The following is an 18,512-nucleotide window of genomic DNA, read 5'->3' on the forward strand; positions in this document are numbered from 1 at the left end:
TCCAAGGGCCGGTGCAGACTCAATGGGCTGAATGGCCTCCACTGCATTGTAGGGATTCTATTATTTTCCACAGCCAAAACCAATGTGGCTGCAGTATATCCTGTGCATTATTTAGAAATGGACCTGGTGATTCAGTTTGTTGTAAATGATTAACTTTTCCCATCGTGTCCAACCGAATATTCATTTTATCATCAAATAAGAATCAAATCTAATCGCAAACTCAAGGTAATGTGGAACATTGACTTTTCAATGTGAATTATAATATTCCTGCCCTCTGCAATCGCTTTTTGAAGTCCATGTTATAATTTAAAAAGGAACAGTAAGAAGTCTTACAACACCAGGTTAAAGTCCAACAGGTTTGTTTATTTAAAAAGGAAGACAAAGTGTTAAAAAATTTCTGGCAGCGGTGGGATTCGAACCCACGCCTCCGAGGAGACTGGAGCCTTAATCCAGCGCCTTAGACCGCTCGGCCACGCTACCGGCTACCTGCATTTAGCAGCAGCTCCTCTGGGTGGTGGAGGAGGCGAGGGCTCCCGGTGAATTCATCAATCTCCCAAATCCTCAACACAAGCCCAGCCCCGGGAGTGAGGCAGGAGGTAGTGAGGCAGGAGGGAGTGAGGCAGGAGGGAGTGAGTGAGGAGAGAGTGAGGCAGGAGGTAGTGAGGCAGGAGGGAGTGAGGCAGGAGGGAGTGAGGAGAGAGTGAGGCAGGAGGTAGTGAGGCAGGAGGGAGTGAGGCAGGAGGGAGTGAGGAGAGAGTGAGGCAGGAGGGAGTGATGCAGGAGGTAGTGAGGCAGGAGGGAGTGAGGAGAGAGTGAGGAGAGAGTGAGGCAGGAGGGAGTGAGGAGAGAGTGAGGCAGGAGGGAGTGAGGCAGGAGGTGGTGAGGAGCGAGTGAGGCAGGAGGGAGTGAGGCAGGAGGGAGTGAGGCAGGAGGGAGTGAGGCAGGAGGGAGTGAGGCAGGAGGGAGTGAGGCAGGAGGGAGTGAGGCAGGAGGGAGTGAGGCAGGAGGGAGTGAGGAGAGAGTGAGGCAGGAGGGAGTGAGGCAGGAGGTAGTGAGGAGCGAGTGAGGCAGGAGGGAGTGAGGCAGGAGGTAGTGAGGAGAGAGTGAGGCAGGAGGGAGTGAGGAGAGAGTGAGGCAGGAGGGAGTGAGGCAGGAGGTAGTGAGGAGAGAGTGAGGCAGGAGGTAGTGAGGAGCGAGTGAGGCAGGAGGGAGTGAGGCAGGAGGTAGTGAGGAGAGACTGAGGCAGGAGGGAGTGAGGCAGGAGGTAGTGAGGAGGGAGTGAGGCAGGAGGGAGTGAGGCAGGAGGGAGTGAGAAGAGAGCGAGGCAGGAGGAAGTGAGGCAGGAGGTAGTGAGGAGAGAGTGAGGCAGGAGGGAGTGAGGCAGGAGGGAGTGAGGCACGAGGGAGTGAGGAGGGAATGAGGCAGGAGGGAGTGAGGCAGGAGGTAGTGAGGCAGGAGGGAGTGAGGCAGGAGGGAGTGAGTGAGGCAGGAGGTAGTGAGGCAGGAGGGAGTGAGGCAGGAGGGAGTGAGTGAGGAGAGAGTGAGGCAGGAGGTAGTGAGGCAGGAGGGAGTGAGGCAGGAGGGAGTGAGGAGAGAGTGAGGCAGGAGGTAGTGAGGCAGGAGGGAGTGAGGCAGGAGGGAGTGAGGAGAGAGTGAGGCAGGAGGGAGTGATGCAGGAGGTAGTGAGGCAGGAGGGAGTGAGGAGAGAGTGAGGAGAGAGTGAGGCAGGAGGGAGTGAGGAGAGAGTGAGGCAGGAGGGAGTGAGGCAGGAGGTGGTGAGGAGCGAGTGAGGCAGGAGGGAGTGAGGCAGGAGGGAGTGAGGCAGGAGGGAGTGAGGCAGGAGGGAGTGAGGCAGGAGGGAGTGAGGCAGGAGGGAGTGAGGCAGGAGGGAGTGAGGCAGGAGGGAGTGAGGCAGGAGGGAGTGAGGCAGGAGGGAGTGAGGAGAGAGTGAGGCAGGAGGGAGTGAGGCAGGAGGTAGTGAGGAGCGAGTGAGGCAGGAGGGAGTGAGGCAGGAGGTAGTGAGGAGAGAGTGAGGCAGGAGGGAGTGAGGAGAGAGTGAGGCAGGAGGGAGTGAGGCAGGAGGTAGTGAGGAGAGAGTGAGGCAGGAGGTAGTGAGGAGCGAGTGAGGCAGGAGGGAGTGAGGCAGGAGGTAGTGAGGAGAGACTGAGGCAGGAGGGAGTGAGGCAGGAGGTAGTGAGGAGGGAGTGAGGCAGGAGGGAGTGAGGCAGGAGGGAGTGAGAAGAGAGCGAGGCAGGAGGAAGTGAGGCAGGAGGTAGTGAGGAGAGAGTGAGGCAGGAGGGAGTGAGGCAGGAGGGAGTGAGGCACGAGGGAGTGAGGAGGGAATGAGGCAGGAGGGAGTGAGGCCGGTGGGACACAGAGAGGAGGGAGTGGGGCAGGAAGGAGTAAGGCAGGAGGGAGGTAGTGAGGCTAGAAAGAGTGAGACTGGAGGGAGGTAGTGAGGCAGGAGGGAGTGAGGCTGGAGGAAGGTAGTGAGGCAGGAGGGAGTGAGGCTGGAGGGAGTGAGGCAGGAGGGAGGTAGTGAGGCTGGAGATAGTGAGGCTGGAGGGAGTAAGGCTGGAGGGAGTAAGGCTGGAGGGAGGTAGTGAGGCTGGAGGGAATGGGACAGGAGGTAGTGAGGCTGGAGGGAGTGAGGGTTGAGGCTGGAGGGAGTGAGGGATGAGGGAGTGGGGCTGGAGGGAGTGAGGCTGGAGGGAGTGAGGGATTGCTGGAGGGAGTGAGGCTGGAGGGATTGAGGCTGGAGGGAGTGAGGGATTGAGGCTGGAGGGATTGAGGCTGGAGGGAGTGAGGCTGGAGGGAATGAGGGATTACTGGAGGGAGTGAGGGATTGAGGCTGGAGGGAGTGAGGGATTGCTGGAGGGAGTGAGGGATTGAGGCTGGAGGGAGTGAGGCTGGAGGGATTGAGGCTGGAGGGAGTGAGGGATTGAGGCTGGAGGGAGTGAGGGATTGCTGGAGGGATTGAGGCTGGAGGGATTGAGGCTGGAGGGAGTGAGGCTGGAGGGAGTGAGGCTGGAGGGAGTGAGGGATTGCTGGAGGGAGTAAGGGATTGAGGCTGGAGGGAGTGAGGCTGGAGGGAATGAGGGATTGCTGGAGGGAGTGAGGGATTGAGGCTGGAGGGAGTGAGGCTGGAGGGAGTGAGGCTGGAGGGAGTGAGGGACTGAGGCTGGAGGGAGTGAGGGATTGCTGGAGGGAGTGAGGGATTGAGGCTGGAGGGAGTGAGGGATTGTTGGAGGGAGTGAGGCTGGAGGGATTGAGGCTGGAGTCCTGACCACTGGGTTAGGGAGTGACTCCTTCCCCAGGGTCCTGTGCCGGGCCTGACATGACTCTCACTGCTGTTACCTCCTGTCGATGTGAAAGATGCCCCAACACATTGTGGGGGGAGGCGGATTGTTGGTTTTTGAAGGGAGTGTATTTTAGTAGCGACTAAAGATTCAATGGTTTTGAGACTTTGGGTGGAACCTGGAAAAGGCGCTAGTGAAATGCAGGCATTTCATTCTGAATGAGAATAGCCTGTATCAGAATGGAAAGGATATGTTTAAGACACAAAACACAAATATTTTAAGAAAATATAGGGCACATAATGTGGCCATTCGGTCCATCGGCAGTTTTATAAATAGAGAGAGAGGCGGTGGATGTTGGCATTGATAAAGAATTGTGAGAAACATGCTAACCTTTCAGATACAGACATCTCCCTGCCCGGAACACAATTCAGTGTCATTGACATTTCTCTGAACGCTTTTACACCTTGAACCTTTAATTTGCTCACAGATTATTGTCGGCTTTAATCATTCCCTCCCGAGGACCCCGAATCATTTACTCTCTGCTCCTTCCTCCCTCCCTATCCTCCCGAATTCTCTGCACATTTCACCTCATGTTCACTGTGAGAACATTCCTGCAAATTGGGGGGGGGGGGGTCAACGCAGCGGGTTCTCTGGATGCTGAATGTTGCTTTTTAATATTTCAAATGCTGATGTCCTCCCTCCTGTTAAAATCGGAGGTCCTCTTGTTTAAACACAGGCGCCGCCAAAGGAGAAATGTGACCACGAATCGGCTTTAATTTGTCCTCAGGAAGCGAGAGTCCAACTGAGATCAGCAGCTTCAGTGAGTTTCACAGTAACTTCATTGCAGTGTTAATGTCAGAATGTCAGCCCATTAGTGACAATAATAAAGATTATTATTATTATAACTAACCCGGTCTCCCGCGGTGAGGGGCATCAGGGATTTCCTGATTATAGGATAAACGCTTCATCATCCTCAGCTGACAAGTGGCTAATTCCAGGCGGAAAATGTACAGCAGCAAATCCTCACTGTGGGGCCTTGACTGGATGGAAATGTCTCACTGGGTGGAAATATCTCCCTGGGTGGAAATATCTCCCTGGGTGAGAATATCTCCCTGGGTGAGAATATCTCCCTGGGTGGAAAGGTCTCCCTGGGTGGAAAGGTCTCCCTGGGTGGAAAGGTCACCCTGGGTGGAAAGGTCTCCCTGGGTGGAAAGGTCTCCCTGGGTGGAAAGGTCTCACTGGGTGGAAAGGTCTCCCTGGGTGGAAAGGTCTCACTGGGTGGAAAGGTCTCACTGGGTGGAAAGGTCTCCCTGGGTGGAAAGGTCTCCCTGGGTGGAAAGGTCTCCCTGGGTGGAAAGGTCACACTGGGTGGAACATTGGCCGCACGGTAGCACAGTGGTTAGCACAGTTGCTTCACAGCGCCAGGGTCCCGGGTTCGATTCCCGGCTTGGGTCACTGTCTGTGCGGAATCTGCACGTTCTCCCCGTGTCTGCGTGGGTTTCCTCCGGGTGCTCCAGTTTCCTCCCAGAAGTCCCGAAAGACGTGCTGTTAGGTGAATTGGACATTCTGAATTCTCCCTCTGTGTACCCGAACAGGCGCCGGAATGTGGTGACTAGGGGCTTTTCACAGTAACTTCACTGCAGTGTTAATGTCAGCCTACTTGTGGCACTAAAGATTATTATTAACTCCGCTCTCCCCCATTGCCCGCCCGACAGATTGAAACTTCCGACTTAACCAGTTTTCGGGGCAACTAATCCTTCTCTTCTGGTTTCAGCTCCTGTTCTCCCGATCCCGTCTCACTCCAGGATCTTCCTGATTTACTCCGTCCAAACCCTTCATCGTTTCTGAAACCTCGGTTTGTGAATTGGACGTTTTATCCAATTGATGGCGGAGCCGGTTAAACTTCTTTCCGGAATGGGAGAGTCGGATCGATCAAGGAAGGAAAACTGCGCTGGATTCAAATTCCTCCTGCAGAATCTAAACAGTAAAATTAAGTCTTGCAACACCAGGTTAAAGTCCAAGGGGTTTGTTTGGAATCACTGGCTTTCGGAGAACTGCTCCTTCCTCAGGTGAGGAAAATGAACCAACGTTAATCCCAACACCGACTGAACCTTTCTCCTGGAGGGAGAGATTCCCGGAGAAAGTGTCCTATGGGAATGGGATCAGACTCACTTCCTAATGTCATTCCCAAGCTGGACTGTTCTATTCAAAAGGACAAGTTGTTGTCTAAGTGGAAAACTGGTTGGTGACGCCCAAACTCACAGTAAACCCTTTCAATTAAAGTTTAATCCCTTTGAAATAAGAGATTTCCTACCCTGTGCAGAGAAAAAGCAATAAAGTTTTAAAAAAGGTAAATCCGATTTGCCCACTCATCCGAGGCGGTTAATCCCCGAGGAAACCTGGCCAGCGACACGTGGATTAGTCACCAGGAAACCAGCCTGGGGGAGGGGGGGAAACAGGGGGCTACAAACCAACAGGCCATCGTTATAATGTCCATTTAATTACATCTCAAAGCAGAGGCTGGATGGGGAGGGAGAGGGGAGCAGGGGAGAGGGAGAGAGGCGAGAGGGAGGCAGGGGGAGAGGTGAGGGAGGGAGGGGGAGAGGTGAGGGAAGGAGGGGGAGAGGCGAGGGAGGAGGGGAGGGGGCGAGGGAGGAGGGAGGGAGAGGGAAGAGGAGGAGGGAGGGGCCAGAGGGTCACACAATCCGCACACAAGTTTTTCACAACCAATACGGTCAGTATTACAGTCACAGAGGCTTGGAGCAAGATAGAGAGTGAGAGAAAGAGTAAGAGATCGTGAGAGAGTGTGTGTGTGTGTGTGTGTGAGAGAGAAAGTGTGTGTGAGAGTGAGTGTGTAAGAGAGAGAGAGAGAGTGAGTGTGTGTGTGAGAGAGAGAGCGTGTGAGAGTGAGAGAGAGTAAGAGATCGTGAGAGTGAGAGTGTGTATGCGTGTGTGTGAGAGAGAGCGTGTGTGTGAGAGAGAGCATGTGTGTGAGAGTGTGTGTGTGCACGAGAGTGTGTGTGTGTGAGACAGTGCATGTGTGAGGGGCAATAAATTAAGGGGCAATTTAGCGTGGCCAATCCACCTAAGCGGCACATCTTTGGGTTGTGGGGGTTAAATCCACACAGGCACGGGGAGAACGTGCAAACTCCACACGGACAGTGACCCAGGGCCGGGATTCGAACCAGCGTCCTCAGCGCCGTGAGGCAGCAATGCTAACCACTGTGCCACCGTGCTGCCTGCGAGATCAGTTTTTAAATTTTAAATCGGAGATCAATAGATTTTTGTTAAGCAAAGATATGAAGGGATGTGGACCAAAGGCAGGTGTATGGAGGTAGGCCTCACGGCGCCGAGGTCCCAGGTTCGATCCTGGCTCTGGGTCATTGTCCGTGTGGAGTTTGTACATTCTCCCAGTGTCTGCGTGGGTCTCACCCCCACAACCCAAAGATGTGCAGGGTAGGTGGATTGGCCACGCTAAATTGCCCCTTGATTGGAAATGTTTTTTAAAACAATCAGGAGCGTTGCAAATTTTGTAGAACTTTTATTTAAAACAATATTAACTAACATCAAGTTAACAACACCACACAACAGATTACATTGCAGAACACTTTTGCACTACATCTGCAAAAGTGCAAAAGCACATTGTTCACACAATACATTGCACAATGAATCCCAGCAAATAAGTCACATGAATTTTACTTAATAAACACAAATGTCTCAACAATTAAAGAAGATTCTGTATGAGCTTTCTCTGTGCAAAATGCATGTTCCATCAACCCAAAAATCAGGTACTTTCCTGATTGGCTGACGGAGTACCCGTTATATTCAACAGTCACTCCAAACGGCACAGTAACAGAATGACTGCTATTATCACACAAACAAACAGGCCTAAAATAACAGTGCTCCTTTTTAAACACAAATGCAATGCTTGGCCCAACATCATTGATAGGTCAATATACTCCTTAACGCAACCGGATATTGTTCAGACACCACTCAGCTGAACAATTATTAATTTAATTTGGTTTGACCAATGATCTGACACCAAAGATATGTTAGAATGAGAAAGTTAGACCCTTAAGCTTTCACTCTGGCCCAAACACCCCGAGAAGCAACATCAGACAATCCTGTCCCAAATTCACACACCAAGTTAGAGAGCACCATTGAAAGTCACAGGATAACCTTCACTGAACAGGTTCACTGATTCAGAGTGTAGAACTTCATAGCCATCAAAGACTGGAGCAAGTGTGAAATATCCCGAGGAGGAGCCATCCCTTTGCACTGGGCTCCAATTATCTGGCTGTATTTGGGTGTCCTGACCAGAAACGCGCACCTCTCGCTCAACTGTCGCCATGTTAAACGAAGATGAAATGTGGTCATATTCTGACAAAGGGAAGCTATCAGACGTAGCGATGCACTGGATATCGTCCTTGATTGACGGGGATTGGTGAATTCTGACAGCTGGGAATCCTATTCCTGATCTTGGAACCTGATTTTGGAAGTTCAAAGACTGTGTGCCCGGGATGACAAAATGTTCCTTGTGAAAGCCACCGAAATCTGGGTCTGGGCAGTTTCCTGGTGGGAAGCTCTGGAAGTACGAAGAAGTCGATGGGTGTTGAAGATCTCCGTGGATAGGAGAAGACTGGAGAACTTCCACAATCGGATGTTCCATGGAGGTATTACGCTGCCTGAAGGACCTTGCCTGGCCACTGGAAAGTATGGTCTGCTGCTGGTAGCTGATAAAATGGGGCTTCATCAGGGTAGGTGTTAGTCCTTGAGATAGAGAGAGGGTCTGGAATGAGAAATGGGAATCATTGAAGTGTCTGAGCAGGTAGTGGTGAAGAGAACTGTTAAAGAGAGTTGGCCCCCCCAGGAGGAGGGTCATCCACTGTAAATAATGATGAAACAATACCAAAGACAGATCTATCTCTGCAAGAGCAACTCACATAGTCCCAATCTCCGACCCATTTGGATTTGGATTTTGTTTATGGTCACGTGGACCGAGGTACAATGAAAAGTATTTTTCTGCGAGCAGCTCAACAGATCATTAAGCAAATGAAAAGAAAATAAAAGAAAATACATAATAGGGCAACACAAGGTATACAATGTAAACATATAAACACCGGCATTGGGTGAAGCATACAGGGGAGTAGAGATAATCAGGTCAGTCCATAAGAGGGTTGTTTAGGAGTCTGGTGACAGTGGGGAAGAAGCTGTTTTTGAGTCTGTTCGTCCGTGTTCTCAGACTTCTGTATCTCCTGCCCAATGGAAGAAGTTGGAAGAGTGAGTAAGCCGGGTGGGAGGGGTCTTTGATTATGCTGCCCGCTTTCCCCAGGCAGCGGGAGGTGTAGGTGGAGGGATGGGAGGCAGGTTCGTGTGATGGACTGGGCTCTGAAAAGTGACACGGCATGGGATATACACGGCTTGGATATGCGCAAAATTTTTTCCAATTCAGAGGCAATTTATCGTGGCCAATCCACCTACTCTGCACATCTTTGGGTTGTGGGGGCGAAACCCACACAGACACGGGGAGAATGTGCAAACTCCACACGGACAGTGACCCAGGGCCGGGATCGAACCTGGGACCTCAACGCCATGAGGCATCAGGGCTAACCCACTGCGCCACCATGCTGCCCCCAAACAACAGTGCTAACCGCTGTGCTACCGTGTCACCCACGACCAACTAAAATATCAGTAAACCATTCTTATTATATGGAAGGAGATATTGAAGTGAAAACTGTGCCTAAATGACAGTGACAAAACTCAGAAGAGGTATGTGGACATTGGGGATGGTCAGGCAGGGATTTGGAGCAAATATTGTAATTGCCGAGAGCTTCTTACCGGTGAAGAAATGGGGCTGAAACCTGTCCGATTCCAATAGGTCGCTGGCGGCTGGATATACTGACTGCGTTTTAGCTTCATCCTTCTATTCTGATACCATGTTTTAACCTGAAATCAATAAAGGCAAGATTGAAGAAATTTATAACTGATTAACTTCCCAAAACGCCTCGGTCAGCTCTTTTGAAAAAACTATCTAATTAATCCCACTCCCCTCATATTTTTTAACTCCAAATCTATTTATCTCATTCTGCTTTGAAAGTTATTCATTGAATCAACTTTTTCCCTCTTCCCACCTTCTTTTCAAGCAGTGTCTAAAACAGAGATGGGGAGGAATTTCTCCAGCCAGAGGGTGGTGAATCTATGGAACTCTTTTCCGCAGAAGGCTGTGGAGGCCAAATCACTGAGTGTCTTTAAGACAGAGATGGATAGGTTCTTGATCAATATGGGGATCAGGGATTATGGGGAGAAGGCAGGAGAATGGGGATGGGAAACATATCAGCCATGATTGAATGGCGGAGCAGACTCGATGGGCCGAGTGGCCTAATTCTGCTCCTTATGTCTTATGGACAGCAGGAGCAGACGTCTGCAAATCAGCTTCACCATTCAATTAGACCATGACTGATCTTCTACCTCACTATCCTGGTATCTTTAACATCCGGGAATCCATGGATTTCAATCTTCAATAAACGCGATGACTGAACCTCCCTCCACAGTTGTCTGGATAGAGTATTTCAAAGAGTCACCACCCTCAGTGACAAGATTCACCCCCATCTCGGTCCTAAATGACCTGCCCCTTGTTCTGAAACTGTCCCCTGGTTCTAGACATCCTCATCCAGGAAAACATCCTTCCGGCATCTCCCCTGTCAGAATGTTCTGTGCTGCAGTGAGAACATTTCTCTAAATTCCAGAGCAGTGATGGGTAACCGAGGCTGGTGAGTGGTCCATGTGATTGGCCCTCCAAGATTGAAATCAGTCTTGTTCACCAACCATAACCCCATGAATAAGATTAAATACATTTCAGAATTCTTGGGCAGTCCCTTGGGGTCGAGGATGCTTCACTCCCACTCCAGGGCAGTGGTTCCTGCGGCAGCTGAATAGTCCGGTCCTGGATCTGCAGACTCTGCCACAGGTTTGGCAGCTGGTGTTTGATGAGGTGGGTGGGTTGGAAACTGGGTTCTGTGCTCTCCTTCCGCTGTTTGCCTCCATGTGCTCGACCCTGTGACGCCCGATTGGCAGCTTCGCCATCTTCTTCTCCAGTTTGAGAGTTTTAAGGCAGCGATTGCCATGTGTCGATGGGGATATTGTATTTATTTAGGGAAGTTTTCAGAGTGCCCTTATACCATTCCCTCTGCCCTCCTAGTGATCGCTTGCCATTACGGAGCTCGGAGTAGAGCACTTGTTTTGGGAGTGTTGTGTCGGGCATGTGGACAATGTGACCCGCCCATCACCGCTGGTCGAGTGTGACCAGAGCCTCGATACTGGGGATATTGACCTGGGCGAGGACACTCGCGTTTGGTACGCCTCTCCTGCCGGTGGATTTGCAGGATTTTGCAGAGGCAGCGTTGGTGATATCTCTCCAGGGATTTGAGGTGTCTGTTGTACATTGTCCATGTTTCTGATGCATACAGGAGGGTGGGGACCCTGCTCTGTCGGCCCTGAGCCTGGTGCTGGGTTTGAGGTCTCGGTCTTCGAACGCTCTGTTCCTCAGTCCCAAGACTGCACTGGCGCGTTGGAGTCGATGCTGAATTTCATCGTCAATGTCTGCTCGCACCGAGAGGAGGCTCCCGAGGTTTGGGGAATGATCCACATTGTCCTGGGGTTTACCGGGGATCTTTGCTGGTCAGGGGGTGGGGGGGGGGGGGGGGGGGGGGCAGTGTTTAGTGTGGCAGGAACGGACTGGTAGAGAACCTTTGTTTCCGGATGTTTAATCCGAGGCCCGTTCTCTGAAAGGAACTTTTCTGCTTAGTGCATGTCTCTTAAATACAGTTAATTCACACTGAATATTTCCATAACGAGTTATAGAAAATTCTTAGTTATAGAAGATGCTTACTCATTTATATATTAATAAAACGATAAACTTCAAATGGTAAAAACAAAATAGATATTTACACTTTGGACAGAGAGGGAGCGCACAGCTCTCACAGTCAATGTGAGCGATCAGCCCCTCACTTCACCCTCCACTTGTGCAAATCAGTCAGACCGGGAGGACAATAACTGTGCAGACAGAGCCCAGCGGAATGTGGCGACCCTGTGCGAGGGCCCACACTCTGAACCCAGATGGGCCACACGTGGCTCTGCATCGCTTCAGAGGAGAGAGGCCCAGTCTCCTCACTCGCTCTTCATTGGAAAACCCCAGGGTACAGTCTGCTGAAATTTACATTCAATAAGACACAGCAGCAGAATTAGGCCACTCGGCCCATCGAGTCCGCTCCGCCATTCAATCATGGCTGACATCCTTTACCTGTTTACAATTCAGTCCCAGCGTGTTGGCCAGTTTGGTTCGTTCCTGCAGAGAAATATACTTCTGTCTGTGAAACTGTTGCATTAATCTCCTTTTCTGCTCCTCGTTGAACACAGTCCGGACACGGGTTTTGGAAAGTCCCGTTCCCTTTGGGTCATTTTCCTGATCGAACTCCGTGGTGCTGGTCACAGGGTTGGTTTGTGTCAAACCTGAATCATGGAAAAAATTACATTGACAATTCAAATCCTAATAAACGAGGAATTCTCTGTCCCAAGGCCCATTTCTCATCCGAGCTTATATTTAGAAGTGAATTCTCACTCCAATGAAAAATAAATGAATTAATAATCCCAAGTTTCACTCTTCCATTAACAAGAAACAATCACTTTCATCCACCTTTCCCAGTCCCTCAATTCAAATAAAACCTGGAAAAGCTGTGAACTGTGAATAAATTATTGGATGGACAATTTTAATCCCGTTCCTCTCCACGGAAGCTGTCTGAGCATTTACAGTTTTAGTTCATTTTTCCAGCATTTTTAAAACTCAATTCCTCACCTGGCGAATTCCAGACTCCTGAATAACTCTGGGTCCCAGGAATCTCCACTTCACCGGGAGCTGGGGAGACAAATCAATGGGTAATTTTTAACAACTATACCTTCAGCCATAAGCAAGATCCCAATGACTGGACTGGTAGCAGAACAGACCACTCTCCCTTCCCCAGTTACCCCCTCCCCAGTTACCGCCTTCCCCAGTTACCCCTTCTCCCCCTCCCCAGTTATCCACTTTCTCCCCAGTTACCCCCTTCCCCAGTTACCACCTCTCCCCCTCCCCAGTTATCCACTTTCTCCCCAGTTACCCCCTTCCCCAGTTACCACCTCGCCCCCTCCCCAGTTATCCACTTTCTCCCCAGTTACCCCCTTCCCCAGTTACCACCTCGCCCCCTCCCCAGTTATCCACTTTCTCCCCAGTTACCCACTTCCCCAGTTACCCATTTCCCCAGTTACCCCCTTCTCCAGTTACCCCCTCCCCTTCCCAGTTACCCCTTTCCTTCCCACTCCCCAGTTTCCCCCTTCCCTGTTACCCCCTTCCCAGTTACCACCTCTCCCCCTCCCCAGTTACCCCCCAACCCCTCCCCAGTTACCCCTCTCCCCAGTTACCCCCTCATCAGTCTCACTCACTCCCCCCAGCCTCACTCACTCCCCCCCACACAGCCTCACTCCCCCCCCAGCCTCACTCCCCCCCCAGAGCCTCACTCCCCCCCAGCGCCTCACCCCCCCAGAGCGCCTCACCCCCCCCCAGAGCGCCTCACCCCCCCCAGCCTCACCCCCCCCCCCACAGCCCCTCACCCCCCCCACAGCCCCTCACCCCCCCCACAGCCCCTCACCCCCCCCCACAGCCCCTCACCCCCCCCACAGCCCCTCACCCCCCCAACCACAGCCCCTCACCCCCCCAACCACAGCCCCTCACCCCCCCCAGCCCCTCACCCCCCCCCAGCCCCTCACCCCCCCCCAGCCCCACTCACTCCCCCCCAGCCCCACTCACTCCCCCCCAGCCTCACTCACTCCCCCCCCCCAGCCTCACTCACTCCCCCCCAGCCTCACTCACTCCCCCCCCAGCCTCACTCACTCCCCCCCAGCCTCACTCACTCCCTACCCAGCCTCACTCCCTACCCAGCCTCACTCACTCCCTACCCAGCCTCACTCCCCACCCAGCCTCACTCCCTACCCAGCCTCACTCCCCCCCCAGCCTCACTCCCCCCCCAGCCTCACTCATTCCCCCCCCCCAGCCTCACTCACTCCCCCCCCAGCCTCACTCACTCCCCCCCCAGCCTCACTCACTCCCCCCCCACCCCCAGCCTCACTCACTCCCCCCCACCCCCAGCCTCACTCACTCCCCCCCAGCCTCACTCACTCCCCCCCCAGCCTCACTCACTCCACCCCCAGCCTCACTCACTCCCCCCCCAGCCTCACTCACTTCCCCCCCCCAGCCTCACTCACTCCCCCCCCAGCCTCACTCACTCCCCCCCCCCAGCCTCACTCACTCTCCCCCCCCCCAGCCTCACTCACTCCCCCCCCCCAGCCTCACTCACTCCCCCCCCAGCCTCACTCACTCCCCCCCCCCCAGCCTCACTCACTCCCCCCCCCCGCCTCACTCCCCCCCCGCCTCACTCCCCCCCCCGCCTCACTCCCCCCCCAGCCTCACTCACTCTCCCCCCCCCCAGCCTCACTCCCCCCCCCCCCAGCCTCACTCCCCCCCCCCCAGCCTCACTGCCCCCCCCCCCCCCCAGCCTCACTCCCCCCCCCCAGCCTCACTCCCCCCCCCAGCCTCACTCCCCCCCCCCCCCAGCCCACTCCCCCCCCCCAGCCTCACTCCCCCCCCCCGCCTCACTCACTTCCCCCCCCCAGCCTCACTCACTCCCCCCCCAGCCTCACTCACTCCCCCCCCCAGCCTCACTCACCTCTCCCCCCCCCAGCCTCACTCACTCTCCCCCCCCCAGCCTCACTCACTCCCCCCCCCCGCCTCACTCCTCCCCCCCCCCCACCTCACTCACTCCCCCTCCCCCCCCCGCCTCACTCCCCCCCCCCGCCCCCCCCCTCACTCCCCCCCCCGCCTCACTCCCCCCCCAGCCTCACTCACTCTCCCCCCCCCCCCCGCCTCACTCCCCCCCCCCCCCCCAGCCTCACTCCCCACCCAGCCTCACTCCCCACCCAGCCTCACTCCCTACCCAGCCTCACTCCCTACCCAGCCTCACTCCCCACCCAGCCTCACTCCCTCCCCAGCCTCACTCCCCCCCCCCAGCCTCACTCCCCACCCAGCCTCACCCCCCCCCCCCAGCCTCACTCACTCTCCCCCCCCCCCCCAGCCTCACTCCCCCCCCCCCCCAGCCTCACTCCCCACCCAGCCTCACTCCCCGCCCAGCCTCACTCCCCCCCCCCCCCCCCAGCCTCACTCCCTACCCAGCCTCACTCCCCACCCAGCCTCACTCCCTACGCAGCCTCACTCCCTACGCAGCCTCACTCCCTACCCAGCCTCACTCCCCCCCCCCCCCAGCCTCACTCCCCCCCCAGCCTCACTCCCCCCCCCCCCCCCAAGCCTCCCCCCCCCCCCCCAGCCTCACTCCCCCCCCCCCCCCCCCCCCCCCCCCCCCCAGCCTCACTCTCTCCCCCCCCCCCCCCCCCCAGCCTCACTCACTCCCCCCCCCCCCCAGCCTCACTCACTCTCTCCGCTGGATCCGCTCCGCTCTCTCGGAGCTGCGGCTGGGACCCAGGACTGGATCCGGAATTCCCGGAGGTAACCGGCCGGCTGCCGATCCACAGCCGGGAGCGGGAGGGGGGAATATTGGTGCCCCATCCCGGGACATGCCTGTCCCATCCTGGGATCTTGCTGCCCCATCCTGGGATCTTGCTGCTCCATCCTGGGATCTTGCTGCTCCATCCTGGGATCTTGCTGCCCCAATCTGGGATCTTGCTGCTCCATCCTGGGATCTTGCTGCCCCCTCCTGGGATATCCCTGTCCCATCCTGGGATCTTGCTGCCCCATCCTGGGATCTTGCTGCTCCATCCTGGGATCTTGCTGCCCCAATCTGGGATCTTGCTGCTCCATCCTGGGATCTTGCTGCCCCCTCCTGGGATATCCCTGTCCCATCCTGGGATCTTGCTGCCCCATCCTGGGATCTTGCTGCCCCAATCTGGGATCTCCCTGCCCCATCCCGGTATATCCCTGCCCCATCCCGGTGTATCCCTGCTGCATCCTGGGCCAGTTCACCGGCCGAGTGAGAGTTTGACGAACTTAGTCTGGGAGCAGCTGCTTTTATTCTCAAACCATCAACCAATCCATTCACCAATCCATTCTGATGCAAACAAGGTGTGAGAGAGGGGGGAGGGGCCTGGGGGAAAAGGGGGGTGGCCTGGGGGAAAAGGGGGGTGGCCTGGGGGGAGGGGGGGGGGTGGCCAGGTGGGGGGGGGGGGGGCAGGGGGGGGGGGGGGGGTGGCCAGGTTTGGGGGGGGGGGGGTGGCCAGGGGGGAGGGGGTGGCCAGAGGGGAGGGGGAAGGGGAGGGGGAGGGGGTGGCCAGGGGGAGGGGAGGGGGTGGCCAGGGGGGAGGGGGAGGCCAGGGGGGAGGGAGGGGGGAGTGGCCAATCCACCTGCCCCACCCATCTTTGGGTTGTGGGGGTGTGACCCACGCAGACACGGGGAGAATGTGCAAACGCCACACGGACAGTGACCCAGAGCCGGGATCGAACCTGGGACTTTGGTGCCGTGAGGCAACAGTGCTAACCACTGTGAAAATCCAATGAAAATCGCTTATTGTCACAAGTAGGCTTCAAATGAAGTTACTGTGAGAAGCCCCTAGTGGCCACATTCCAGCGCCTGCTCGGGGAGGCTGTTACGGAGAAGGTTAAGGGGGAGGTTTAATCGAGGCATTCAAAATCACGAGGGTGTTGGATGGAGCAAATCAGGAGAAAGTGTTTCCCACAGACAGGAGGATCGGTCAGCAGAGGGGACACAGAGTCAGAGAGTTTTACAGGCTGGAACAGGCCATTGGGCCCATTGAGTGCATGCTAGCCAGCAAGCTCCTATCTCTTCTGATCCTATTTCCCAGCACTTGGCCAATAGCCTTGTTTGCTGTCATTTCAAATGTTCATCTGATGCTTCTTAACTGATGGCATGGTGGTTAGCACTGCTGCCTCACGGTGCCGAGAACCTTGGATCGCTCATGACCCCGGATCACTGTCCCTGTGGAGTTTGCACATTCTCCCCATGTCTGCGTGGGTCACACCCCCACAACCCAAAAAGATGTGCAGGGTAGGTGGATTGGCCACGCTAAATTGCCCCTTGACACTTTTCTCATTAATCTTCCTGGATGAGACTGTTTACATCCGATTATAAACCCATCTTTTTCCATCTTCTGCTATTTCACTGGTTCTAAACCAATCAATGATGAAAGGTTATCAAGCTGGAATTTGAACTTTCTTTCTCTTTCCACAGGAGGGCCTGGAACTGTTGAGTATTGGGAGCATTTTCCGTTAATGCAGATTAAATCGATTTGGCGAAGGGCAGACTTGAAACGCCGCAGCTCACAAGGCTACAGGCCAAGTGCTGGGAAAATGGGAGGATAGATGCTTGACGACTAGTTCAGTCGCGATGGGCAGCACAGTGGTTAGCACAATTTCTTCACAGCTCCAGGGTCCAAAGTTCGATTCCGGCTTGGGTCACTGTCTGTACGGAGTCTGCACGTCCTCCCCGTGTCTGGCGTGGGTTTCCTCCGGGTGCTCCGGTTTCCTCCCACAGTCCAAAGATGTGCAGGTTAGGTGGATTGGCCATGATAATAGAACAGTACAGCACAGAACAGGCCCTTCGGCCCTCGATGTTGTGCTGAGCAATGATCACCCTACTTAAACCCACTTATCCACCCTATACCCGTAACCCAACAACCCCCCACCCCTTAACCTTACTTTTTAGGACACTACGGGCAATTTAGCATGGCCAATCCACCTAACCCGCACATCTTTGGACTGTGGGAGGAAACCGGAGCACCCGGAGGAAACCCACGCACACACGGGGAGGACGTGCAGACTCCGCACAGACAGTGACCCAGCCGGGAATCGAACCTGGGACCCTGGAGCTGTGAAGCATTTATGCTAACCACCATGCTACCGTGCTGCCCCAAAATTGCCCTTAGTGTTGGGTGGGGTTACTGGGTTATGGGGATAGGGTGGAGATGTGGACCTTGGGTGGGGTGCTCATTCCAAGAGCCGGTGCAGACTCGATGGGCTGAATGGCCTCCTTCTGCACTGTAAATTCTATGATTCATTGCCAGTCACTGAAAGGAGCAGTGTACTAAAGGGAATCATTGCAATGTTCTAGCCTGGTTTTGTGTTGTTACATGTAATGCAGCAGAACCTGGTGTTCAGAGTTTTCCTGACCAGGTTCAACATCATGTCTCACACACTCACCACAGGCAAAGGTCGAGATGAAATCCATCCCATTCCCACCCTGACTACTGTTCCCCCACCTCTTCATGAACATCTCAGATTTTGATTAGACACTTTGCAATCTCTGGAGGTGTGACCGAGTTCAGCAATTCCAGATTGTGACAATGCTTCCATTTCACTTGCCTCCTCTCTCCCCCCCCCCCCACCCCCACCCCACGGAGACCAACTGTTGGAAATGTTTCTGCTGGTGCTCTTTACAAAGCTTCCCTTAAACCATCTCCTTTCGTCCCATGTTCCGTTTTCAAGCACATTTTTCTGTGCATCTTTCCCGCAGTCAGGTAATAACTTCTATCCACTCCTTCCCCTCACACCCACACTCGCTTTAACCCGGAAACATCTTTAAACCCTTTTCCAGTTCTGATTAAACTTTTCATTTCTTCCCCCCACAGACACTGCCTATAACAGAGTATTTCCACTGTTAATAAAAAAGATTGGTGGCAGCTTGCTGTGTCGAAAGTTGACTCACTTTAAACTATTTGATTGTTAAAAAGTGCTACAGAAACTCAGACCACTGAACTTTCCCACACTGGAATCCAGGCTTTGACATAGAACATACAATGCAGAAGGAGGCCATTCGGCCCATCAAGTCTGCATCGACTCACTTAAGCCCTCACTTCCACCCTATCCCAGTAACCCAATAACCCCGTCTAACCTTTTTGGCAATTTATCATGGCCAAGCCACCTAACCTGCACGTCTTTGGACTGTGGGAGGAAACTGGAGCACCCGGAGGAAACCCACGCACACACGGGGAGAACGTGCAGACTCCGCACAGACAGTGACCCAGCGTGGAATCGAACCTGGGACCCGGCGCTGTGAAGCCACAGTGCTAACCACTGTGCTACCGTGCTGCCCATGTGACTAACTGTGAGTTATAAAAAGAACCATTCAGACAGAGAATCCTGCAGCTTTATTGAAGTCTTCG

At 54.3% G+C, this 18,512-nt stretch overlaps 1 protein-coding gene and 1 non-coding gene across 2 annotated transcripts; both read right to left on the minus strand.

Annotated features, from left to right (window-relative positions):
• Positions 1 to 398: 398 nt before the first annotated feature.
• Positions 399 to 480, minus strand: trnal-aag. The gene has a single exon. It is a non-coding gene; the product is annotated as a tRNA-Leu (tRNA).
• A 6,344-nt stretch (positions 481 to 6,824) lies between these two features.
• Positions 6,825 to 15,354, minus strand: LOC119958269 (homeotic protein antennapedia-like). The gene is made up of 5 exons (XM_038786700.1): positions 14,814 to 15,354; positions 12,151 to 12,210; positions 11,599 to 11,807; positions 9,138 to 9,245; positions 6,825 to 8,088 (listed from the first exon to the last, which is right to left on the minus strand). The coding sequence occupies exons 1-5, from the start codon at positions 15,343 to 15,345 to the stop codon at positions 7,447 to 7,449; spliced, it is 1,551 nt and encodes a 516-aa protein (XP_038642628.1). The 5' UTR covers positions 15,346 to 15,354; the 3' UTR covers positions 6,825 to 7,446.
• Positions 15,355 to 18,512: the final 3,158 nt, after the last annotated feature.

Source organism: Scyliorhinus canicula, chromosome 29, assembly GCF_902713615.1.
Source record: "Scyliorhinus canicula chromosome 29, sScyCan1.1, whole genome shotgun sequence".
NCBI lineage: Eukaryota > Metazoa > Chordata > Chondrichthyes > Carcharhiniformes > Scyliorhinidae > Scyliorhinus > Scyliorhinus canicula.

What these genes read in the sequence shown, in the direction of transcription:
- LOC119958269 (XM_038786700.1), bottom strand. Translation starts at nt 15,345, where the DNA reads ATGCAGCAGGGATACACCGGGATGGGGCAGGGATATACCGGGATGGGG. An exon ending in GAGCGGATCCAGCGGAGAGA is followed by an intron (nt 12,211 to 14,813) that starts GTGAGTGAGGCT and finishes TTGTCTCCCCAG; the next exon opens with CTCCCGGTGAAGTGGAGATT. An exon ending in AGGAGTCTGGAATTCGCCAG is followed by an intron (nt 11,808 to 12,150) that starts GTGAGGAATTGA and finishes TCCATGATTCAG; the next exon opens with GTTTGACACAAACCAACCCT.